This window comes from Callorhinus ursinus, unplaced genomic scaffold, assembly GCF_003265705.2.
Source record: "Callorhinus ursinus isolate GAN/ISIS: 27379988/994484 unplaced genomic scaffold, GSC_fseal_2.0 scaffold23, whole genome shotgun sequence".
Lineage (NCBI taxonomy): Eukaryota > Metazoa > Chordata > Mammalia > Carnivora > Otariidae > Callorhinus > Callorhinus ursinus.
The window spans coordinates 3,624,417-3,650,996 of NW_027397085.1; the positions used below are offsets into that span (position 1 = coordinate 3,624,417).

At 41.6% G+C, this 26,580-nt stretch overlaps 1 protein-coding gene across 3 annotated transcripts in view; it reads right to left on the reverse strand.

The window, feature by feature from the left end:
* Positions 1-26,580, reverse strand: part of IQGAP2 (IQ motif containing GTPase activating protein 2) — a 286,558-nt gene that overhangs the window by 235,807 nt on the left and 24,171 nt on the right. For all 3 annotated transcript variants that reach the window (XM_025892589.2, XM_073905308.1, XM_025892591.2), the window contains exon 2: positions 4,214-4,313. In XM_025892589.2, coding sequence (XP_025748374.2) covers positions 4,214-4,313 — 100 coding nt within the window. The remainder of the gene's footprint in view (positions 1-4,213; positions 4,314-26,580) is intronic.

A 26,580-nucleotide genomic window follows, 5' to 3' on the forward strand; every position in this document is an offset into this window, starting at 1 on the left:
TTGTGGACTGTTTCTTTTGCTGTGCAAAAGCTTTTTATCTTGATGAAATCCCAATAGTTCATTTTGGCCCTGGCTTCCCGTGCCTTTGGCGATGTTTCTAGGAAGAAGTTGCTGCGGCTGAGGTCGAAGAGGTTGCTACCTGTGTTCTCCTTTAGGATTTGGATGGACTCCTGTCTCACGTTTAGGTCTTTCAACCATTTGGAGTCTATTTTTGTGTGTGGTGTAAGGAAATGGTCCAGTTTCATTCTTCTGCATGTGGCTGTCCAATTTTCCCAACACCATTTGTTGAAGAGACTGTCTTTTTTCCATTGGATATTCTTTCCTGCTTTGTCAAAGATAAGTTGACCATAGAGTTGAGGGTCAATTTCTGGGCTCTCTATTCTGTTCCATTGATCTATGTGTCTGTTTTTGTGCCAGTACCATACTGTCTTGATGATCACCCTGCCCTGTTCTAATTGTACATTTGTATCTTATTTGGTGAAATGTCTATTTAGAACCCTTGTCCACTTCAAAATTAGGTTTTTACTTTTTATGTTGAGTTATAAGAGTTCTTTATCTACTCTGGATACAAATCTTTTATCAGATATATGATTCGCAAATATTTTTTCCCATTTTGTGGGTTGACTTTTCACTTTTTTGATGATATCCTTTGAATCAAAAAAAAGACTTAATTTTTATGATGCTAATTTATCTATTTTCTTTTTTGCTTGTGCTTTTGGTGTCAAGTCTCAGAACCCATTGCTTAACCCAAAATCACAAAGATTTGCTCCTGTTTTCCTTTAGGAGTTTTGTAGTTGTGGTTCTCACATTTAGATTAGATTATGCATGAGATAGGGATCCAAATTAATTTTTATGTGTATTACCAGTTGTGTCAGGATTATTTGTAGAAAAGACAGTTTTTTCTTCACTGAATTGTCTTGACTGATTTTTGAGTTAAACTAAACTTTCATTTTTAGGATAAATCCCACTTAGTGGCATATAATGCTTTACATATGTTACTGGCCTTGGTTTACTACTATTTTGTTGAGGATTTTTGTATTTGTATTCATAGGGATATTGGTCTATCATTTTCTTTTGAGCTACCTTTGTCTGGCTGTGGTATCAAAGCAATACTGACTGGTCTTCGTAGAATGAGGTTGGAAGTGTTCCCTCCTCTAATATTTTTTGGAAAAATGGGGCAATATTTTGATTACTAACTCAATCTTTTTGCTTGTTATAAGTCTATTCACACTTTTTATTTCTTTCTGAGTCAGTTTGATGGTTTATATCTTTCTAGGAATTTGTCCACTTCATCTAGGTTATCTTAAACATATTTGTTGGCTTATAATTGTTCATAGTAGTCCATCGTCCTTTTTGTGTTAGTACTGGTATTTCCTCTGAATGAAGTAACTTTTAAATGGTTTAATAATTATCATAGAATTTTGAAATTAATAAAAGCAAAATTAAATATATAATGGACTATTACAATTTTGAGTTTTTACAAATTCTGAGTTACAGGACATACAAACATATCCTTCCAGCTCTCACCTCTGGAATGAAAAAAGAGAGGTACAAAGAAAGAACCCACACATTTTTAGTTAAAATACACTAAAGTCGGTTCAACTGAATTAAGAAACAAGAAACAGCCAACCACCCTTACATTAACACATGCACATGCACCCACTATAATAAATCCACTATGACAAATTCCGAAGGTATGAGCATTGTAAAACAATCATGTGCCAAACCCTCTCAAATTTTTGAACAGAGACTAATCCACCCATTTCTTGAGTTCAGGACCATCAGAGTTCTATACATTATGCTTTCTAAAATCACAGTTCACATACATAGTTCACATAATGCACATATGTATTAATGACCACATAATTTTTTACAGACTCCATGACCAAGAATCAGGTTCCCTGCAAGTCACAAAAAAGTCCAGATATTAATAAGATTCATAAATACATATTACATCTGATCTCTTCTTGTAAAAAAAAATTATAAAACCATCTTATAGGAAAAGTTGTGTATTTTATAGTGTTTTCTTTCAATAAAACTATTCTTGGGATGCCTGGGTGGCTCCGTTGTTAAGCGTCTGCCTTCGGCTCAGGTCATGATCCCAGGGTCCTGGGATCAAGTCCCACCTCGGGCTCCTTGCTCAGTGAGGAGCCTGCTTCTCCCTCTGCCTCTACTGCTCCCCCTACTTGTGCGCGCGCGCTCTCTCTCTCTCTCTCTCTGACAAATAAATAAATAAAAATCTTAAAAAAAAAAAACTATTCTTAAACTTTCTGCAAAGAACCTGGACCAATTGTGGACTTTTCTAAAACAAAATTCAACCACAAAATTTTGAAAATGTTAAAGAATATGACAAGCTTCCAAGCTGTATTGATACATTTGAAACATTCAGGAGAAAACTAGGCTTATCACCATATACCTGACTGGTACTCGAGTTTGTAGAACACTTACGCCTTTTTGATTTTAGTTGATTTTTTGGGGGGGGGAAGCCCCAGGATGTAGGGCAGGCGACACTAACAGATTTTTTAATTTAAGCATTTTTATTTTATGACACAATGATAACTCCTTACTGCACTAACATATTTATCATCCCATTAGAGTGGAGACAAAACTGAATTTCCCACAGGTTAGATGACCTGCCCAAGGTCACAGAGCTCCTAAGTGGTAATGTTGGGACCAGGAAATCCAGTCCACTGACACCCAGTCACACATCTCCTCTGTGTGACACTGCTTCTCACTTAGAAAAAACAAGAGGCAAAAACTTAGAACACAAAGTGTGTTTAAGAAGAAAATTTCCAGTAACTCTCCCTCAACATTTTCTCTGAAAGCATGTTTATTTTGAATGTTTATGAATCACTCTCCTTATCTTTGTTATCAACAACTTGACTAAAAGCATTTTTTCATAACCTTACCAATATTGGGTCTTCAGTGACCTGCAGCCTGTCAGCTTCACATACTTAATAACCTCTAAAAGTAGTCTTCAGAGCTTAGATCTATAAGATACTGGTAAAATATTAAAAAACCCAGAGAAATCCCCTTTCATGCAATTTTGAGGCCAAATTAGCTCATGTGTCCCTGAATGTTCTTCTACACAACACTGATTTAAAACCTCATTCTTTGCAACTAATGAATTGTTGAACACTACATCAAAAACTAATGATGTACACTGGGGAAGGTATGTGCTATGGTAAGTGTAAGTGTGCTGTGTAAGACTGATGAATCATAGACCTGTACCCCTGAAACAAATAATACATTATATGTTAATAAAAAGAAAAAACAAAAACAAAACAACTAATGATGTACTGCTCTACGTTGGCTAACTGAACATAATTTAAAAAAAACTTCATTCTTCTAGCTCTGTAGATAGCTATTTATCAGTGATTAGAGATAATTAATACCAATGACCATTACCTAAATATTTTCTATATACTTAAGAAAGCTGGAACATATAATCTGTCCATGGAACAATACTGTTGTTCAATCACAGCAGGAAGCACTAAATGAGAATGTAACTCATGGCATATGAGCACTGTAGCAGTATTCACCCAGCACAGGACAAAGTCCTTCCGATTCCTCTGACACAGAGTCCTAAGTACAAATTAGTTTATCTTCACTTTCTCCTCAGAGAAACCAACATTTACTTATAATCTAAAAAGTCTTCAAGAGTCAATATGATTTTAGAGACAACATATCCTAAAGTGGTCACACACCCATGGGTTAAAATGGAGATTGCAGTCATAAACCTACTCTCTAACCTAGTGACCGATGGACTTCAGTCCCAAATGATACCATCCTATAGGGCATTTATAATTATTGGGGTGGGGGTGAGAAAAATATCTGAGGACGCTCTGGGTGAACATGATTAAAGTATACTTATTGGGTTGAGCCCTGCGTAACGTATAGAATTGCTGAATCACTGTCTTTGCTGCTCTCCCACATCCAAACCAGTGAGATGAGGAATTTGAAAAAAATCTGCTCTTTGGCCAGAGATTTCCTGGGAGAATCTGAGGAAGAAGGACTAGCTGCTTCCCTAGTGCCTTGACCCTGGTTGTGGCAGCAAATTTCTCTCAATTCGCCTGACCATTTACCAGAAAAAACAGGTGGTTCTTCTCCTGCTACACTGCTACCAACAAGACTGCAAATGAGTTGTTAAAAGCATAGGACCCCAAAGAGCATCTAAGAGAAGGTGCGCAAGTAGACTGTGTTGGGATCTTACCTTTTGGCTTCCTCTAGGTGGCACAGATATTCATAAGCGATGTTCTGCCGTCTCCTCTCATCCATCTCTTCTGCAGAGAGCCTTTCATCATCCACGATAGCTAAAAATAGAGGAGAGTGTCACATTACTCCTAAGGGCAGGATTCATCAAATAAACACCTGAGACAACAACTAGAAAAAAAAAACTCATGCAATTCAACATTGGACCCTGAAAGACAGGGGTATTGAAAACATCAGGCATAGAAAGATTTGCCTTTGCGTTATTACAATATGTCATTGCTAGCAAAAAAAAAAAATGCAGTATGGGTTAAAATTACTACATAGAATGAGAACAGCCGTAGTTCATAGACATGATGCCGTAGAATTTAGACAGTCTCAAATCAATTCGAGCACGGTCCACTTGCAACAACTTTCCTTAACAAGCTTGTAGAATTGGCCCAGTGGCTCAGCTCGGACCTTCCTGGAAATTCTGAGGTTTAACAAATAATCTACAAGGACATGTGTTTTCCCACTCCTAAAGGGAATTAAAGCTTCTCATCCAATGCAAACCCTATTTTATAGATGCCAAACTCTGAGATTCCTCCTTCACATATTTCTTGGCCTTTGTGAGACTAACTTTCCTGGTCAACAGGCATCCAAAAGAACAAAACAAAGGAGCCATCAAGTGAGAAGTTTTCAAGCCCACACTCTATTCCAACACAAACCTAGTTTATAAATTTCCACAATTCAGCTTTGCTTTTCTATAGAGAACATGGCCTCCCCATTTCCTGAGTGCATTTCCTCTGCCCAGAGTCTCAACAGCAGGCGCTCACCTGTCACATCAGCCAACTCTTAGCCGTCAATTTTCATGACAACATTCCTTTCTCATAACAAGGAATTCCTTTTCCTTCTTCAATCCTGAACTTTAATTATGATAACTATAAAATCAATTTGGTTTCCAGTTTGTTACATTATTCCTCTAATGAACACAAGATATGTGTGTAGCAGGGATATGGTCACATGGGGCAGGAATGTCAGTATGCTCTTTTCTTCCGCAGCCACGAGTTCCAATCAGCAATTTCATAAACGACACCCCTGGTTCCAAGCATCCGTCCATCCCTAAGAAAGGCCAGTCCCGTGCCCTACTGATGAGTCCAAAATATCATCGTGGCAAACAAAAGGAAGGAAGACCAAATTTTGAACTTACTGGAGCAAGTACAATGCTAAATGCTTAAGATCTAAAAAGAATACCAGAACCCTTAAAGAACTCAAGAAAGAAGGGTTTAACTCTACATCAATATAAAATATGGCAGAATTCCATAAGCATATAAAAACATGCTAGATGCTTATTTACCAAGTGCTTAGTTTGTTTCAAGCCCTTAGGCCGTGTTTCTTACGAACTGTCTCACGTAAGTCTCATGACAATATGAGGCAGGTAATTTGTCCCACTTTACAGAGCAAACAGGTTTGAAGTCATTTGCACAAGTGAAAAGTAGAAACATTAGGGCTAGAAATGTGTGGATAGGATAGGGGGAAAAAAAAAACCAGTATGGAAGAACTTAGGAAAATGTCTCTTTTTGTAGATGAGGAAGAAAAGGAACCAGCAGAAGAGAAAGGGGAGATGTGGAAGAGCACCAGAACAGGCTTGGCTATAACCAAACTGGGCCAGAGAAGCAGGTGTCTCCACACATCTCGCTACCCTTACCCCATCCCCCCTTCCTACCACTCTCAACTTCCGGTATGGCTCCATTCCTCGAAACAGGGAAACCTCATCCTGGACCAACAGTATCAATAAGGGTCGATGAAGATTTGTGTTTGTCAAAAGCATCTTCTTTTTCTTAATAAACTCAATCTGATGTGAACTTTGAAAGAGAGATTTCGAGTTTAGGAGAAGTACCAAGCTCTGGAACCACCTCCTCTGCACCCCCACCTCAAGATCCCAGGTCTTCGCTGTCTCTCCCCTGGACTCTTCTTTTTTATTGGACAGAGAGAGACACAGCGAGAGAGGGAACACACGCAGGGGGAGTGGGAGAGGGAGAAGCAGGCTTCCCGCCGAGCAGGGAGCCCGACGCGGGGCTCGATCCCAGGACCCTGGGATCATGATCATGACCTGAGCCGAAGGCAGACGCTTAACGACTGAGCCACCCAGGCGCCCCTCTCCCCTGGACTCTTGCAACCGCCCTCAAATAGCCTCAAGGCACCCCTCCTCCACTCGTTCTCCTCACTACCACAGTCCTGCAGATGTTATTCTCTTTCAAACACACAGTCCTGCAGATGTTATTCTCCCTCGCAAAACCTGTGATGGGTCCTCATTTCTTCCAGAACAAAGCTCAAGCAGACTTTCCTACTCCTGCCCTACAAGCAGCCTGCATTCCAGTCACTTCTTCCAGAGAGCGCTATATTCCAGCACCACACCACAACATTTTGGGTTCGAGAGCTTCTGCACTCCACTTTCTCTCTGCCTGGAAAGCCATTCTTCCACCTTCTGTGTGTGACATCTTCTCAAGCAAAATTCTGTGCATCTCCAAGTGAGGATATACCTAATTTCCTCAGCACTTTGTTCACCTTTCTATTACATCATTCATCACAGAAGCTCAGTCACATCTCCCTCTACAAGATGGGGTTCTGTACGGGAAAGGACTCTTGATTCATCTACATGCCCCCCCACATTTATCATGGTTCCCTGAAGACAGAGAACACACAGCCCTGTGCTGAAAAATTACCTTCATGAAGTGAGCTCAGCATCATCCCGTAAATGAAGATATTTTGCAAATTATGCTTTTCTTGAGTTTTCTCAGAAGGTGACTGGCATGCCCACATTTCCTCACCTAGTCCTCCATTTCCACTGTTCCTCACACTTCATCCCCAAGACACCACATGATTTCTAGTTTCTTGTTCTAATTTTAGTCTAAAGATGGTCTCCTATTTCTGACAGGACACTTCATTTTATAGTAACTTCAGACACATTAAAGCTTGAAAACAATATAAAACTCCTAGTATGAATCCACATGATTGTCCTACCCTCCCCAACTTTTAAGTAGGAGTGCAGGAGTCACTTTCTAAAGGAGCCACTCTCACTGCCACCTTCCTTTTTGGCTGCTACTTCCTCCCACCTCAATCAACCGACCCAGGAGGAACCAGAAATCTTAACAGCACTCGGTTCCTAGGCCTCAACCCCCAACTCCCTGCACAAGCCCCACAAGAACCCACCAGTCCAGGAGAGCTGCTGAGAAGCTCTCTAACTATGACTTCACCCCATCCAAAGGGAAGATTTGACTACATGTTTGAATTAACACACACATACAAAGCTTTAAATGGCAGTTTCCAACATACTGGCCACAGCTGATAGAATTCTGCGCATCTTGATGGCTCAACTCAACAATCACTTCCTTCCCTGTGTTCCCTGTTTGCTCCCACTCAAAATGTGCTCTCTCTCCTGGCACCTCCTATACTGCTTCATTTAATAGTAAACTCCTAGAAGGCAAATTTGTGTCCTCAACGTTTCCGGCTCACTATCCTGCACAGGCTACGTGCTCCATAAGAATATGTGACAAACAAATCATCTCTTATGAGGAATCGTGAATACGAGGGCTCTAAAGTATCTATGTGGGTAGTTTGATTTGCCTGCTTACACCTTCCTTCCCTTCTGACCTGGCCCTTGGGACCACCTATCTGGCTACTGCCCTCCCCACCACATCCACTTCAGCCTCACCTTCCTGCCTTCATGACCTATGGTCAAAGCATATGCTAAGGTTCGGAGTGTGAGAATGTCTGAATCACAGCAGAAGGCAATCCTGGAGCACAGAAGTTGACTGCTACTTTTTCTGCATTATTCAATGTTGACTAAGTAGCAATTTCTGATAAGAACCCCTGGCATGGATAATCACCCTACCATTTAAAAAGCCATCACGGAACTGATAAAATCATCCACTTCAGCACGACTTAAGCACTCTCCCCTGTTACTGTGTGGTCCTCATCATCCCCCTGAACGACAGACATTATCTCCTTCTTACAAATTAGGAAACGGGTCCTGCGAGGGCAAGGGATGGCACGCGGATACTCCCTGGGTCACTGGCACAGCCAGGGCTGGAGCCCAGATCCCTCAGCTCTGCAGCCGCTGCTCATTGCCCCAGGCCCCGCCGCTGCTAAATCAGAGCGAACCAGGACAGGTGCTTGTCATCATCAAACCCAAGGGCCCTCATAACCACTTTTATGTTAAGGCAGCTTGACTAACTGTGATTTCCTCTGAAGTTCACCTTTACTTGCTGCCTCCAACCCTAAGAGGCACGAGGACATTGTAAAGAGCAGCTTCCAGAACTATAAGCAACTCACAAAATGCCTTTTGTAACATTAGCGGACGCTGGCTAAAAGATGGTACTTTTTTTTTTTTAAAGATTTTATTTATTTATTTGAGAGAGAGAATGAGAGAGAGAGCATGAGAGGGAAGAGGGTCAGAGGGAGAAGCAGACTCCCCGCCGAGCAGGGAGCCCGATGCGGGACCCGATCCCGGGACTCCAGGATCATGACCTGAGCCGAAGGCAGTCGCTTAACCAACTGAGCCACCCAGGCGCCCTAAAAGATGGTACTTTAAAGTGCTAACATTCTAGGGAAATCACATGAGAGGGCTTATTCAGAGGTGTAAGGAGCAGAACAAGCATTGGTAGAGAAGGTTTTGAGTAAAACTCTTAGCGATGGAAGGAAACTTAAGGAGTGCATTTTCCAAAGAACGCCCATAAAATCCAATGTGAAAACAGCCTGAAGACCTACCTCATTCATTAAGGAGTTTGCCTGGTCACTTAATTTCCGCTACTCTACTTGCTCCTTCACACGCACAGACACCAAAGCCACCATCTCCTTGGTATTCAAACTCATTCACTTGTTCGACAAATATTTGAGGGGCTGCTTTGTGCCAGTCTGTTCTATGGGCAGATACAAAGCATGACACAGGAAGTCCCTCAGCAAGTTTTTATTATAGTTAAACAACTCAAAGTGTGACATAATTGCAGGATGCTTAGATAGGTAGGGATATACTCCCTCCAATGGAGGATGGGTCAGCAAGAATCACAAACACCAGGACTAGGAATCTCTATTTGATGAAATAGTAGTATTTAAAACATGTTCCTTTAAGGAAAAGCAGGTTAAAATATGGTATAAAGCATCAATTCATAGTACCATACTAGAGTTTAGCATTTTATACACACATTATGATTTCTTTTACTTTAAATTTTTTATTGTTATGTTAATCACCACACATTACATCATTAGTCTTTGATGTAGTGTTCCATGATTCATTGTGCATAAAACCCAGTGCTCCACGCAGAACGTGCCCTCTTTAATACCCATCACCAGGCTAACCCATCCCCCTACCCCCTCCCCTCTAGAGCCCTGTTTGTTTTTCAGAGTCCATCGTCTCTCATGGTTCGTCTCCCCCTCCGATTTACTCCCCTTCATTCTCCCCCTCCTGCTATCTTCTTCTTTTCTTTTTCTTAACATATATTGCATTATTCGTTTCAGAGGTACAGATCTGTGATTCAGCAGTCTTGCACAATTCACAGCGCTCACCATAGCACATACCCTCCCTAATGTCTATCACCCAGCCACCCCGTCCCTCCCACCCCCCCCACCACTCCAGCAACCCTCAGTTTGTTTCCTGAGATTAAGAATTCCTCATATCAGTGAGGTCATATGATACATGTCTTTCTCTGATTGACTTATTTCGCTCAGCATAACACCCTCCAGTTCCATCCACGTCGTTGCAAATGGCAAGATCTCATTCCTTTTGATGGCCGCATAATATTCCATTGTGTATATATACCACTCCTTCTTTATCCATTCATCTGTCGATGGACATCTTGGCTCTTTCCACAGTTTCGCTATTGTGGACATTGCTGCTATAAACTTCGGGGCGCACGTACCCCTTTGGATCCCTACATTTGTATCTTTGGGGTAAATACCCAGTAGTGCAATTGCTGGGTCATAGGGTAGCTCTATTTTCAACTTTTTAAGGAACCTCCATACTGCTTTCCAGAGCGGCTGCACCAGCTTGCATTCCCACCAACAGTGTAGGAGGGTTCCCCTTTCTCCGCATCCCTGCCAACTTCTGTCGTTTCCTGACTTGTTAATTTTAGCCATTCTGACTGGTACACACATTATGATTCTGGGTGACTCAAAATTTCTTTAAGGAGCCCTGGAAATCTTCAGTCCTGAATATGTAATTCAATTCAAATGTGTATTGAACCAGCTTATAACATTTGTGATCAGCTTTTAGCCAGCAGAGCATAGCGAAGTGGTTATCTTCCCATATTGGGGACTTAAACAATGGCTACCAGAGACAGATACCCCAAGGAAGGAACTAGAAGGAAGAGAATTGATTCCAAGACCCTAAAATGAGCAAGGCACAGGGGTGGAATATAAAGATGAGAGAACCCCCAGTCCAAAATTTCCACTAAGGTGAAACACTCAATAAACTTGACGCATGATATATTCTGGCTTCACACCAGCTTCCTGAAGCATTTCCCAGCTACTTGATCTAGACATGATCCAACTTCCCTAATCTGAGTCTTCTTTTGAAAAATATACAAAACTGAGGTTGAAGTTATATGCAACCCAATGCATATTCTCAGGCACTCTAAAGAATTTTTAACAATGATACAGCGTGCCATGACGTGTTAAAAACATTTGAAGTTTAATCAAGTGACTAAAATTATGGGACACTGAGTACAGGGGCTCCTACCTCATCCACCCCTACCAAGTGCCAGGTAAATAGTAGTGCTCAGTAAAAGCTGCTAAGTGGTGTGCTCAGCTTTGTGCTCACAAGCAGAGATGCTGTGTCCTTTACAGGTTTAGTCCTACCTAGTCCAATGCCCTAATGGTAACACAGCCGTACTGTCCAGATCCTAACGGAAGATGAACTTTAATGCCTGCCCTCCACACTTTTCCTGGAACTTCTTTCCATCACACATTTCTAAGAACTCTCCAAAGTTGTAAAGCAACACACAGCTTCAGAGGATATTCTGGTTAGACAGGGTTATAAGACACTGTGGTTGCTTCCTTTAATAAGGCAAAGCCCTAAATCTTCAAGCTCAGCGTTGGAAGGAGAATTTCCTAGGTGAGGAAAGAAGGTCACCGCCCAAAACTACACAAGTTACTTATAAGAGTTCGAGTCTCCGGCCACCCATCTCCTTTTTCCAGTGAGGTTATTAAGGCCCAGAAGACTTAGGAAACTTCTTTGTCATATTTACTCAAGAAAAAGAACAAAATATCTCAGGCTTTGTGAAAATGGTTAATCCTCTTCTGCAAGTATGCTTTTGACATACATTGCTTTCAGACATACCTACGAAAGAGGGTTCTCTGATCCCACTTTGAAACAAAAGGTTCCAAACATGTTTCCCACAAGAATGTGATCTTGCTTGAGCATCTAAAATGCCATCAGTTTCTACCAAGTCTGAATCTCAAAACCTAGGACACCTTTTCAGGACAGAACCTCATGTCTACATCTCCACAGAGAATAAAATTCATTTTGGTCCACTGTGCAAATCTGAAAAATGTCACACTTTTTTTTAAAAAAGATTTTACTTGCTTATTTGACAGGGAGAGACACAGCGAGAGAGGGAACACAAGCAGGGGAAGTGGGAGAGGGAGAAGCAGGCTTCCCGTGGAGCAGGGAGCCCAACATGGGGCTCGATCCCAGGACCCTGGGATCGTGGCCTGAGCCAAAGGCAGATGCTTAATGACTGAGCCACCCAGGCACCCCTGAAGAATGTCGCACTTTTTATAGTCTAGAAATTCAAAGCAGGCCATAGAGAGATTATTAAGGTCCACCCCGCAGACTGGGATAGGAAGGATCTAGGACTTTGCTCCATTTGAGGGAAGAACTAAAGGCAATGATTGCTAGATTTGGGATTTATTATTTATTGTTTCAAAAAATATTTGAGGAGCAAAAAGCACTTCTTTTGCTTCCAAGTAGGCACAAGTAAAATTCCATTTGTTCACTGCCTGCTCCTACACACTCCATCATCCTTACACAGATCTCAGTAAGAAGAAAGGACTGTCAAGTTTCCAAGACCAATTTAAAAATTGTAGCTCCAACAGTTAAAATTACAGAAGGAATTGTAAAACCTTTCGTCTGGATGAGCTTCCACTATTTTTAAAAGAGAAAGGAATTCAAGTCATCTCTACTTGAGTATGAACAGTTTATGCTTAAGACGGTCAGTGCAAAATGTTCCAAATCATGTAGAACCGGTCCTAAAATTATTCTCGCTGTTCTCTATAGATAAGGACACAGATTATTTTTTTTAAAGATTTTTTAAAATCTATTTTTAGAGAGAAAGAGACAGAGCAAGCGTGCATGAGCAGGAGGAGTGGCAGAGGGAGACAGAGAACCCCAAGCAAACCCCATGCTGAGGGCAGAGCCCCACGTGGGGCTTGACCCCAGCATCCCAAGTTCATGACCCCAGCTGAAACTAAGAGTCCAACACTTAACTGACTGAGCTGCCCAGGTGCCCCTTACTGTAACTTGAATACCTCAGGGGAATTAGGATATTTTACTATTGTTGAACAGCCTTAGCAGGTTATATAATGACAGTTCCCTGGGCTGTTCTCAGGGAGTAGCAAGTCACTGCTAACACTCCGTCCCTATCCTCTGAAAAACTACCCCAAGTAAACCAGAATATCAGAGATTTCTACAAAGCTGTTCGAGCCTTAGAAGACAATAGACTACTGAGTCTTAGTCTAATTTTTCTTCAACTATTAGGAGAAAATAAGCAATCGCAACTAGTTCAAGAAAACAAAACAACCTCTTGGTTTTGAGTAGGGTGTCTTTCCTGCATGTTTCATGGGCATTTTTTTTTTTTAAGATTTTATTTATTTAGTTGAGAGAGAGAGAAAGGAGTGGGAGGAGAGGCAGAGGGAGAAGCAGACTCCCTGCAGAGCAGGGAGCCCAACTCGGGACTCAATCCCAGGATTCTGGGATCATGACTTGAGCCGAAGGCAGATGCTTAACCGACTGAGCCACCCAGTCACCCAAGGGCATAGGTCTTATTTCTCTAATCAGTGTGAGCTCTTTGTAATGCATGCATGAAACCTAGCAGACGGAAGAGATTAACACTTAATGAGCATTTACTATGTGCCAGGTATTTTATATACATTATCTCTTAGTCCCTGCACCCCACCCCCTTAAGATAGGAATTTCAATCTTTACTTCTCTAGTGGGAAATAAACTCAGGGAGGTTAGGTAATTCAGGTTTAGGTAATCCAAGGATCACAAAGACCGGTAAATGGCAGAATTGGGATTCCAAACAACCCGGATCCCAAAGTTCTGATCTTTCTACTCTACCACAATATCACTGCCTCCCTGCATGTGTTTGATGACCGGCCCAGCGATGATTAAGCTTTTCGGAGGGTGTTGTTACTAACTAGCAGATAGATTTGTGTGACCTTGTTTTTCCTACTGCAAACCATATAAATTAATGCTATCTTGAAAAAGTATAGAAAGTAAAATGAGAGGCTTATTTCTCAGAGATGCTGTCATCCCAAATGTAGTTCAACAAAGGAAAAAAAATATTAAGGTAATATTCAGCATCGCCAAGTTACACTTACCAGGAACACAGGGATAGTAACAAAGGCAAAATAAAAACAAAAATGTCAACATAAGTACTTAATGTGCTTACGTGATACCTCACATCATAAGCAAAGTTATATGATCAATAAATACTGAGAACACATTTGAGAAAATTAAACATTTTTTTCCCTCAGGGGCCCTCCTTTACTCTACTCCTCTTTCCCCCCAAAAGCTGAATTTCTGACTGTGCTGACAAAAACATGTGATGAAGATGTGTGGCTGAGTGGAAAGGGAAGCAGATTTGGGGCTAAATACGCCCGTAATACTGACACGTTCAGTTATAGATCAGTATACTAGACACTCAGTTTTATCATCTGTACAATGGGAATAATGCTACCCACCCCATGAAACTGCTGTATGAATACTTTAAAAAATCACATACATTTAAAATTATTTTACAGTTAAATTGTAATATAACCAATTATTAAATAAGTTATAAAATATTAATTTTATAGATATGCATAATAAAGACAACAGATAATCAGCTAGTTTTTCAAGGATAATTGATTATACTTAATTTTCCCCTCACTCAATGGCTTTAGTGCGTATCTCCATATAACTTGCAAACTGAATGTATTTGAAATTACATAAATTGAAGAAAGCAAAATTTGAATTCCACACATGTATACACATACTCAACATATATATGTAATGGGTATATATCCGTAATAATTATGTAAGGTTATGTTATTACATGCACTGTAATTGAGGGGGAAAAAATGCCTAAAAGGAAATAGTAAATGTTAAAGCCCTTGTTTTTTAAAGGAGTCTCTGGGGTCTTTTAACTTTTTGAATCATACACATTTTCCTTGTGTCTAGAAAGTCACAGCCAGGGACGCCTGGGTGGCTCAGTTGATTAGCCCCTGCCTTCGGCTTGGGTCATGATCCCAGGGTCCTGGGATCGTGCCCCACACTGGGCTCCTTGTTCAGCGGGGAGCCTGTTTCTCCCTCTGCCCCTCACCCAACTCGCACTTGCACATGCACTCTCTCGCTCTCTCAAATAAATAAAATCTTAATAAAAAAAAAATCCAGTTCCATTGTGAAGCATGCCTTCCATGCACTAATTGCTCCATTTGAACTTCCAGAGAAGGATCAGACAATTGAAAATGTGCAACGATTATTAATCAGCTTAATGAGGAAAAAAGATCACGGAAGTTCAAAGACAGCAGAGAGGAAGACGACAAAGGCCATGATATTCTGTCTCAAGGCCTTCCATGCCTAAATGCTTGGGTGAGACAAGCTGATGGGAGAGAACAGGTGGGGTTAAGACCAAAACGAAATGAAATGAATGGAAGGGGACCTCATCTGAAGAATGAAGAGAAGGCTCCAACACACCCGTGTGACATGAAACCTTACAAGTCTGAATCAGGGAGAAGAAAGAAAAACGTAGCGCGATGCTTTGTGAAGGTAGAATTTGGCAACAAACAGGATGAAGCAGAGCATCGTACAGGGGAAGAAAAAGGAAGCCCACAAGGAGCAGCCAACTCATTTTATGACTTCAGATGGTGGAGGTAGAAATGGCTCAGCACCAGAAAGTCCCCTGATATGCCACCTTACATGAACGTAAGTTTATTTAATTAAAGAGAAGAAAAGTGGAAGCATTCCACTGTTCTAGCAATATACTAAGGGGCTACCTTCCAATCTCAACGTATATTTAGAAGACAAGTTTAATGTAACAGACTCAATTAGAAGGCTAGGATGTAGAACATAAGGGCACTATTAATGCAAGCATATGCTGTTTGTTAGTGAGTGTGAATTAACACATGATTCAGGACCGTCAATTTTTTAACTATGCCAAAACTCAGCTCTTAAATGGATCATACCATGCAAATGGAGATATTTTGACAATACGGTCATGGATCAAGAATACATTTCAACTGGATTGTTGGCTAATGCAAGTTAGGCTAGCTATCATGATCAAGAAGTTTCTCAGTTTTTGAGGAGGACATGAAATCACCATCATTTCACACATTGAGGGTTGGTGGGAGACCAGACTTGTGAGAAATCATGTTATACCACATACGGTACCAATATCAAACATCAGGACTTAAACCAAGTAAGTCGGGCTCTTTTGTTTCAGAGAAGGCCTATACATTCATAAAGTGTTACCACAAAAATTGTCTCCTACAATGGCAACAGCCCTAACAGATAAATGGACAAGTATAAATTACTTCCCCTTGTCTAAGAGTAAAATGGTTTAAATGCTTTGCTCAAGGTCCCAGAGCTAGATGACAGACGTGGTTTGTATTTAAAACCAACTCTTGGCTCGTGTTTAGTTTTTATCAAACTTTTGGAAGTACCCTATTCTCTTAGAGCAAACATATTTTTACTCTTTTATGTCAACAGTACAGGGAGCAGTAGTAGGAAGTGGAATGGCTGGTGTTGGAAAGGAGTTGAGTTGGCAAGGGTGGGTGAAGCTAACGTCAAGTCTGCAGGCTGCAGAGAATGTATACAAACCCTAATTTTGTAAACTTCTCGAGAAGGGTATAAAATACCCTGGGAACGGCCCTCTTGTGGGAAAGAATTTACCCCACTTGGGCAGTAAAGCTGAAAATATTTTGGTTTTGGCTTGTTGTATGCTTTTTGTTCTAACACTCAGTACAAGGTCCCAAGTTTCGAAAAGTGGATATTCTATGAGCACGATGAACGACACCAAGGTTTTCAAGATCTTATGCTTCTTTGGTCCAAGACTGAAAAGCTTTATACAACAGCCAGAACAGCAACCATGTAAAATGGAATTCATGCTCTTCTGCTTCAGACTTAAATTAATAACTGATCTCCCTCCGGCAGTACTTTCTTGGCTGGGGACTGGACGACAGTACTGTACATAAACTACACCACATGTTTACTGCACATCAGAGGAGACAGCCAAAGCGTGTGTCAGCCACCAGCTCCTTAGAGGATTTGAATACAATTGCAGAATTAAGTCGCTGTTTCTACTCCAGACATGAGAACCTTGTTAGCATTTGTGCAGCGCAAGTGTCCATGATGATGAAGCCCAGTGAGGATGGAAACTTACTATTGGTTCACTAGGTGCAAAATGCTGACAGAGAATTAATGGAGATGCAGAGTCCTAAAATGCCTTCCAAACGCCTTGTAATAAAATCCAATAAATACAACAACAAAATATGTTTCTTTTGGTATGTGGCAAAGTCTCTAACTAACGGCTAAATAGTTTCAGTGCACAGCAGGGGTAGAGAGAAGGGATGGAGTGGGGTGGGAGAAAGGACTCTGTGCCCCTCAGAGTTTACGATCTAACAGAACGCCTATTTAATGCCGGAGACATGCTGGAAAGTTCCTTTGGAAAAAGGACAAATTAGTTACAGGACAGAGAACAGAAAAGCCAAGGGGAAGAGCAAAGATTATTCAGCAATGGGATTAATCAGGGCCAGTTTTCTAGATTACAAGTGTTTGAAGTCGGGTTTGAAAAAGAGGAGAGAAAGTTTGGTGGGGAAACACAGGTAGAGAAGTCAATGAAGAAGAATGAGTGAAGTGCACACGCACTCAAGATGCAGTCTTGTGCTTTGTCTCCTGCCCCTTCTGCCCCACTCCTAGCCTTCAGAGTCTCCGCTCTGCCCCTCCCCACTCTCGCAAAGGTCTCTGCATTTCTTGAGAGGAACAGGGACACTATCCAGGACACTTTACTGCTGCTTCTAAGCAGTGTAGTTGAAAGGAGAACAGTTGTTTGATGGCACCACATGATAGCTCATACTCCAAGAGCAGGGCAGAGTTTCACTCTATCGATAAAAAGCTCTTTCAACAAAGCTAACCTGGCACATCTAATAACACACATAATTGCAAGGGAATCATACAGAGTTCATTGGGCCTCAGTTGTTAAGGCAGTGACATAAAATTACTGTAATTACTATTAAATACTCAAGCCAAGTTCCTTATTTTGCCAGTTCACCAGTATTCAGTCAACAAGGATTTGCTTTCCCTTGGCACATATTCAGCATTGCATCCATGGGAGGTGGGGATGGAGATTAAACCAAAAGTCTTGGATCTGCTCTTCAAAATCCAGGCTCCCCAGTCCCTCTCCGGGTCCACCATCCACTTCCATCCTGCGGTGTCCCCTGGTCAGAGAGCCGGGGGCTGCACTACACGGGTTTCTGCCCTGAGGCGGATTCCTCTGCCCAGGTCTTGGGCAGCTCCAGACCTTCCCCCAACCCAGCATTCCCCCCTCCCCACCCGCGGTCATGCTGGAAAGAGTAAGAGCTATCTAGAAGATGATGAAGGGCAGAAAGAGGTCCAGAAAGAAAATAAAGGCAGCTGTGACTGACAGCGTGGAGAAGCAGGGCTACAGGACTAAGTGAGGAGAGGAGCCAGGAGAGGGGCTGGGGGGAGCAGCTGGTGAGGCTTTGGCTCCTTCACATCCCCCCTTCCACCGCCACCCCCCCACCAGTGCTCACATGGCAGATTCTCCTGGCACTAGTTTTGCTGCACTGAGCCCACAGTGATCCTGTGACATTATACAGATGTGGAAACAGAGACTTGGAACTGCTGAATCACTTGCCTGAGATCAGTGAGGCTGACACGTGGGAAGGAGTCTAGCACCCGCCCGGACTTACTGGCCCATCGCCTTCAGGAGACGCAAACCTGCCTTTCTCGGCCCTCTCTCAACCTCCGCACACTTCTAGGTTCCCCCAAACCGCGTATTCATGACTTTTCTTATTAAAAAAATCGCCCTCAGTGCAGAAGAGACGGAACTCACGGAAAAAAGGGGTTATGAAGAGAAGTGGCCCGGGCACAGCTTCAGGGCCAATAAGCACGAGTTGTCTCGTTTCAGTCTCACTTTTAGCAATCAGCCACTGAGCATTCTAGTCCCCAGCTCATCTGTGGTGCAGTGTTTAAGACAGGAGTCCCCACCTCCGCACTCGGTAAGGCTGGCATGGCAAGCAGCCGTGTCAAGTGTACGGTGCGGGCTGCACGGACCGGCGCACCGCCCGCCAGGGGTTTCACTGCGTACAGGTCTCGGTGCTGACTCAACTTAGCTTACACTTGGCTGCGCATGTGCGGGCAGCCGAGATGCACAACCAGCAGGGACGGGTCGTTCCTGGGAAGCATCCCGTTCGAGGCACTTGACCCACTTATCCCATAAGTGGGATGATAGCTCATTCCATCTGTTTTTATACATCTTTTTTCAGAGATGGGCTGTTTGATGTTGGATGCTCCAAGTCTGTTCTTCATTCAAGTTATTCAAAACTCTTGGAAGGTAGATGTACTCCAATTTGGTAGATAAAACTAAGCAAGCTCATTCTCTACACACCCCAGCATATAACCCAAAAGCTCTTTGGTTCTAAATAAGTTCTTGGCGCGAGCATATCTGTTATGAATTATCTTTATCCTTCCAAGAGCAGAATCCATGCTCTTCCATACACAGCTCTGTCTCTCTGTATATATGCAAGGGGACAACGTTTAACTTTAAGATTTATACATCTACCATAACCTCTGCTCCCATCCATTTTATGGTCAGATAACTGTTATATATTTTTTAAAGATTTTATTTATTTATTTGAAGTAGAGAGAGAAAGAGCAGAAGCAGGGGGAGAGGCAGAGGGAGAGGGAGAAGCAGGCTCCCCGCAGAGCAGGGAGACCAATGTGGGACTCGATCCCAGGACCCTGGGATCATGACCTGAGCCGAAGGCAGACGCTTAACCGACTGAGCCACCCAGGCGCCCCAGATAACTCTTATATTGAAATAAGGTTCTATAATGATGATTTAAAACTCTGGATATTATTAACTTGATTCTATTTTCTCATTATAAACTGTGGCATTCCCGTTGTACAGCCTCTTCCAGAAAAAAAATTCACCCAGGACATGGTTTATTTAAGCTTTCAATGTATCTCTTTAGATTGAAGCAGAATGAATTTGGTCTTTATTCCTATACCCTATTATTTGACGATTATAAACGTAGGAAGAAAAAAAAGCGGGGGAGAGGTTCTGGCTGAGTAGTGACTCAGTAAGTGAGGAGAAAGGTTACACACACCCAATGTTTAACCTCTCGGCCTAGGTGAAGGTAGCACGAGTGGCCAGGTGTGCTCTCAGACCTGTCCTGTGGCTCTAAAAATCTGTTCAGTTTACTCTGAGTGAGTAAGGACTCACATTCCTCCCCCTCCCCATTCCACACACCCAGCATGCACACAACTCACTTATGCATTACTGGAGCTATTCACAGGGATAAGTCAATCCATAGGTCTGTATCAGGACCAAGACTATAAATGTTATAACCTAGTTTTACTGCAATACTCTTTTCCTTTAAGAAAATGAGATCAGGCTATTGGAAGTTGAGAAAGAGTTCTTATAATAAATCATACCATACATTTTTATTTTAATTGGAAGGATGGGAAGAAGAGAATTATACAACATGCCCTACAGAAAATGTGAGAGGTAGGAGTAGCTAGAGTATCAATGAGGATTCTATAGCCCAATCCCTTTTTATAGCTCCCTTAACCTTCCCCACCGGCTTTAGACAACCCTGTGATCACATCTGAGATGGAGGGGCTTAGATCACACCAGTGGGAATTCCACTGCCTCATCTATGAGCGATGCAGCTTTGGGTCCCAGTTTTTGGCAGGTTCCTCTCTTTTTTCCATGGCAATTCCCTAGCCAGAGGGCAGAGTTTTTCAACTCCCCACTTTGTGGGTAGAACAGCTCTTTCTGATCCCTAGGGTTAATACAGAGAGAGCCGGATGCCCTTTCCCCACTCCTCCTAGGCTCGAACTTCATTCCCCATGTGCCATCCTGCTGCAACTCCTACTCAACACTCAGGCTTTGAATGTCCTCTTGATTTATGGCACACGGGGTTTTTCATGCTTGTTTTCTTAAAGCAGAATTCCTTTAACTTTGATAGCTGTTGCATGTCTGATTCAAGAGGGATGCTTGTCTGCAACAGGTCCACCAAAGTTAACCAGAAGGGAGGGAAGTAACAGATATTAACAACACTTTGCAAGCTGAAAACACAGAGGCACGAAAGGTGACTGAATGGCAAATGGTACCGGGCTTATTAGTAACAGATGCCGTAGAAACCACCCCACACATGTGCTTGAATCCCAAGTACTGGCTTTGTGAAAACAAACAAACCAACCAACAAAAAACAACACTGTTAGAGATAGGCTTTCTCTTCCCAGCATGCTCACTTTCCCACTAGGCTCATCATCTCTTCTTTCTCCTTTGGTTCCTTCTCTCCTATTCCATGATTTAGACACAATCTCTTCAAAAGTAGGAAGTAATAGGGAGTTAATTTCTGTATCTTTCCAAGAAGGTCAGTCAAGTTTGATGGACAAGGTCTATGAAGGAATGTGATTTACGCAAAGGGCAGAAGAATCCATGGAGTCCAGGCTAAAGATGGTGATGATGATCAGAGATAAACAAAAAAACCCAACATGCTAACTACTATTTAGCATTTATAGTTGTGCTAGACATTCTCCTAAACCCTTTATATAATTAATTTAATCCTCACAAAAACTGTAAGATACCTACTATTATTTCCACTTATCAAATAAGGAAACCAAGGCACAGAGCCCCCACGACATTGAGCAGCCATCTGTGGAGCTCATACTGACACCAACGCAGTCTGGCTCAATGGCCCAGCTCTTAACCATTAGGCTATGTTGCCTCAAAGATCACTCTTGTTATAAGGCAAAAAATGAGCGGCACGCCCTCAAACACCGTCTTCCTAGTTGGCCTAGAATTCCTCTGCAGGTCAAGTAAATGAATACAGAGTCAGGATGCGGTGAGAGAAGACTCAGGTAACACGATTAAATTCTGGTATTTCTGAGTCAAGAGATCACACACAGAAATAAATATTTTCTCTTTCAAAATAGCTGCCCAAGAAGTTCTACGTTCGTTCCAACTTGGCTGCCATTACTGAGCACATTTTTAGATGTCTCTTTTGGAATGCCCTTCAACTCAATTATGCATTTCTTTTAAATGTCCTGAAACTTTGTCCTTAAAGATGAGATCAGATGTTTGCAAACACCCAGTAGTCAACCCAAGCCAAGCCTAGAAAATTAAGTGGCAAATTGAACATTGCTTTAGATATTGTTCCCTTTCCTGAATGATAAAATTATCTTCATGGCAATTCCAAAAGAAAGCAACAAAAAACTCTCAACTACGGAAGTTGAAGTAGGTTGCTTATTCAAATGTGTAAGAGCTAGTTTCTTGTTTAGCCTCCAAACAACAGTCATATCTAACAGGTGGCAAACTTCCCTCAGGTCTCTCTTCCATTTCAAGATGACAATGAGAATCTTAGTCACTATAGGCAAATAGTGAAACACCGAGTTTACGAATCAGGCTTTGACACAAAACAGACTGGATTCTAATCCCAGTTCTGAGATTCACTGATCTCTGAGCCTCAACTGCTTCATCTGGGGTATTATCTAATTATTCAGGTTACAGGCAGGAAAGAAATGGTACTCAAAGAGGGTAAAAGGAAAAAGTTTAATGAAAGCAACCATTTATAAAGGCATGAACAAGGTAAAGCAAACTAGCAAGGATTTGAGATCCCCAGGAGCTAGCCACAGCAAAGTGCCATCACCTCTCTTAGGTCTGAAGGGACAAGACGACAAAGTAGTTGCATCAAGAACTTAAGAGCAACAACAGCAGAAGAGAGCCATCTGATAGGAGTTGTGTCTTTCAGCAGAGGAAACCAGCACCACCTCTAACCAACAGCCTGGGGAAGGTGGAAGCAAGGAAAATAAACAACCTGACTTATTTCCCAAAAGCCAGAGCGCAAGGGATCCCATGGGCTATCCATAATGGCCTGCCTCCTAGGGCACAGAGTATGGTGGGTCGGAAGGGGCAAACAAAATATCCAGCCCCATATTGTAAGCCAATCCTCTCATAATCCCTTATTTTGGGTCTCTGTCTATCCTACTCAATGGTAAATTCAATAAGGGCAGGAAGCATCTGCCAAGCCAGGACACAGCTGAGTCACTGCGTTGGTTAAGTCCGTCTTACCAGCTCTCATGATGGTATTATTTTAAATAATACCACTGTTTAAAAAATAAGGTATGATTGGGTTGTGTGCAAGACAAAAAGTAAGTAGAGGGCTTCTACCTTGAAAATACAGATCTCGGTCTATATTCATGCTTCCACCCTGTTCTATTAGTTTGAGGAGTATGCGATGCTCGAAAAAACCAACGCGAGAAGAGTAGCTCAGAAATAAACCAGTTTCAATTTTATTAAAGCTGTAAATCTTTTCTAATGCTACTGAATTTCCCCAATTTGATTATAGGAGTATAGTTAATTTCATTTAAGAGATAATACAAGCTTAAATGATTCAACCCAACCTGAATATGTCTACTCTTAACTTCTAATAAAGCCCTGTGGAAAGGTCACTTGGAACCACCATGCCTTTCAGGAACTGTGTGGCCATCGAGGAGACTTTTTGGTGATGAACAGAGAAGAGAAAGCAAAACTAATCAACGACAAGAAGACAGTTTTTCTTAAATCTCTCTGGAATCTACAATGCACGCTAAGCAGAGCAGTTCCTCCCTGCACAAACGGCACACTTACTGCTGTGGTTCGCATCATAAAAGACAAGGAAGGTAAGGTGTAAGAGCTGGCCCAGGAAGCAAGCAATTCCCTCTCTGGACTTACATGTTTACCAAGAGTCCACCATACTCTGTGCGCTAGGAGGCAGACCATTAGGGATAGCCCATGGGACCCCTTGCGCTCTGGCTTTTGGGAAGTAAGTCAAGTTATGACATTTTAACAGTTAAAATCTCGGAGCGCCTGGGTGGCAGAGTTGGTTGGGCATCTGACTCTTGGATTTGGCTCAGGTCATGATCTCAGGGTCATGGTATCAAGCCCCGAGTCAGGCTTCGTGCTCAGCATGCACTCTGCTAGAGGTTCTCTCTCCCTCTGTCCCTTCCACTCGTGCTCTCTGGCTCACCTCTCTCTCTCTAAAATAATTAAATCTTTAAAAATCTTAAAAAAAAAAAGTTAAAATCTCACATAGCAATTCCTAAGAGTAAGATAGGAATACTAAAGTCACTATAAAATTTAAATAGCATAGAACTACAGAGAGTAACAAGTGAGTTCCCTTTCCTTCACACATAAGACCCACCCAAATCATATTCTGGTCCTCATTAGAAACCTCCACTAACAGTTTGGCGCTCCTTTAAGATGGTTTCCTAAAATTTCACAGATACGTCTAAGTTATATTAAAATGTTAATGAATCACTGCATACATGTTTTTCTGTAAATAGTATTTTCACTTAATAGATGGACATATTTCCATGTCACTTCATATAGAGCTACATCATTCTTTTTAAAGGCTGCATGATATTGCTAACACACATATTTCATAAATTAAACCACTACCCAACTGTCAAGCTCTTAGGTTAACTTCAATTTTTCTGTTCACTTCAACTATTTTCATTGTTTTTCTATTAAGATATAGTTAATAGACAATGATACATCAATCTTAAGTACACCAACAGTGATTCAACAACTGCATACATTATACTGCGCTCACAAGTGTAGCTGCCGTCTGTCACCATACAACACTATTACAGTACCAATGACTATATTCCCTGGCTGTACCTTTCAACCCTGTGACTCACTCATTCCATAACTGGAAGCCTACACCTCCCACTCCCCTTCACCTATTTTGCCCATTTCCCAGCCCCTCCCCTCTGGCAACCACCAGTTTGTTCTCCGTATTTATGGGGCTGTTTCTGCTTTCTTTCTTTTGTTTTTTAGATTCCACATATAAGTGAAACTGCATGGTAGTTTTCTTTCTGTGACTTCTTTCACTTAGTATAACAGCATCTAGGTCCATCCATGTCGTTGCAAATGAGCTCATCCTTTTTTATGGCTGAATAATATTTCATTGTATGTATGTATGTGAGTGAGTGTGTGTGTACATACTACTTCTTTATCCGTTCATCTATCAGTAGACAAGGATTGCTTCCATATCTTGGCTACTGTAAATAATGCGGCAACAAACATAGGGGTGCATATGTATTTTCCAATTAGTGTTTTCATTTTCTTTAATACCCAGTAGTTGAATTACTGGGTCACGTGGTATTTCTAAGATTTATTTATTTGTGAGAGAAAGAGAGAGCACACAAGCAGGGGGAACAGCAGGCAGAGGGAGAGGGAGAAGCAGACTCCCCACTGAGGAGGGAGCCCGATGCAGGGCTCGATCCCAGGACCCCGGGATCATGACCTGAGCTGAAAGCAGACGCTTAACCAACTGAGCCACAGAGGCGTCCCGTATGATATTTCTATTTTTAATTTCTTGAGGAACCTCCAATCTACTTTCCACAGTGGCTGCACCGATTTATGTTCCCACCAAGTGCATGAGGGTTCCTTGTTCTTCCACATCCTGGCTAACACTCATTATTTCTTGTGGTTTTGATATAGCCATTCTGACTCTTGTGAGGTGCGCTCTCACTGTGGTTGAGATTTGCATTTGCCTGATGGTTAGTGATGCTGAGCATCCTTTCATGTGTCTGTTGGCCATCTGTAGGTCTTTTTTGGAAAAGTGTCTAGCTCCTCTGCCCATTTTTAAATTGGATCTTTTTGGTGTTGTAGTATAAATTCTCTACATATTTTGGATATTAACCCCTTATCAGTTATACCATTTGCAAATATCCATTCAGTAGGCTGTCTTTTCACTTTGTTGATGGTTTCCTTTGCTGTGCAAAATCTTCTTATTTTAGTGTAGTCCCAGTAGTTTATTTTTGCTTTTATTTCTCTTGCCTGAGGACACAAATCTAGAAAAATGTTGCTAAGGCTGATGTCAAAGAAATTACTGCCTGTGCTCTCTTGCAGGATTTTTATGGTTTAAGGTCTCACATTAGGTCTTTAATGCACTTTTAGCTGATGTTTGTGCATGGTATAAGAAAGTGGTCCAGTTTTCCCAGCACCATTTACTGAAAAGACTGTCTTTTCTCCATTATATATTCTTGCCTCCTTTGTCCTAAATTGACCACATAAATGTGGGTTTGGTTCTGGGATCTCTACTCTGTTCCATTGATCTATGTGTCTATTTTTTTGTGCCAGTACCATACCATCTTGATTATTAGAGTTTTGTAGCATATCTTGAAATCTGGGACTGTGAAACCTACAGCTTTGTTCTTTCTCAAGATTGCTTTGGCTTTTCAGCTTCTTTCATAGTTCCATACAAGTTTTAGTATTATTTGTTCTAGTTCTGTGGAAAATGCTATTGAATGGACATTTTAACAATATTAATTCTTCCAATTCATAAGCATGGTATATCTTTCATGTTTATGTCTTCAATGTCTTTCACCAATATTTTATTTTTTTAATCAATATTTTATTTTTCCAAGTAAGGTCTTTCCAACTTTATTCCTATTTTATTTTTCCCCCCTTGCTCTTTGTGTAGCTGTAAATGGAACTGTTTTAATTTCTTTCTGCTACTTCATTATTAGTATAGAATTTGTACAGAAATTCAAGAGATGTCTGTATATTAGTTTTCTTTCCTGCAACCTAAATGAATTTATATATTCTAATAATTTTTTGGTGGTCTTTAGGGTTCTGCAAATAGTGACAATTGTGCTTCTTCCTTACCCATTTGGATTTTCTTTTTTTAAAGATTTTATTAAGTAATCTCTACAACCAAAGTGGGGCTTGAACTCACAAGCCACAACCAAGAGTCACATGCTCCAGTGACTGAACCATCCAGGCCCCCCCCAGATGCCTTTTCTTTTTGTCTGATTGCTGTGGCTTGGACTTCCCGTACTGTGTTTAATAAATGTGATTAGAATTATTTTCACTAACTCTTCACAACATACAC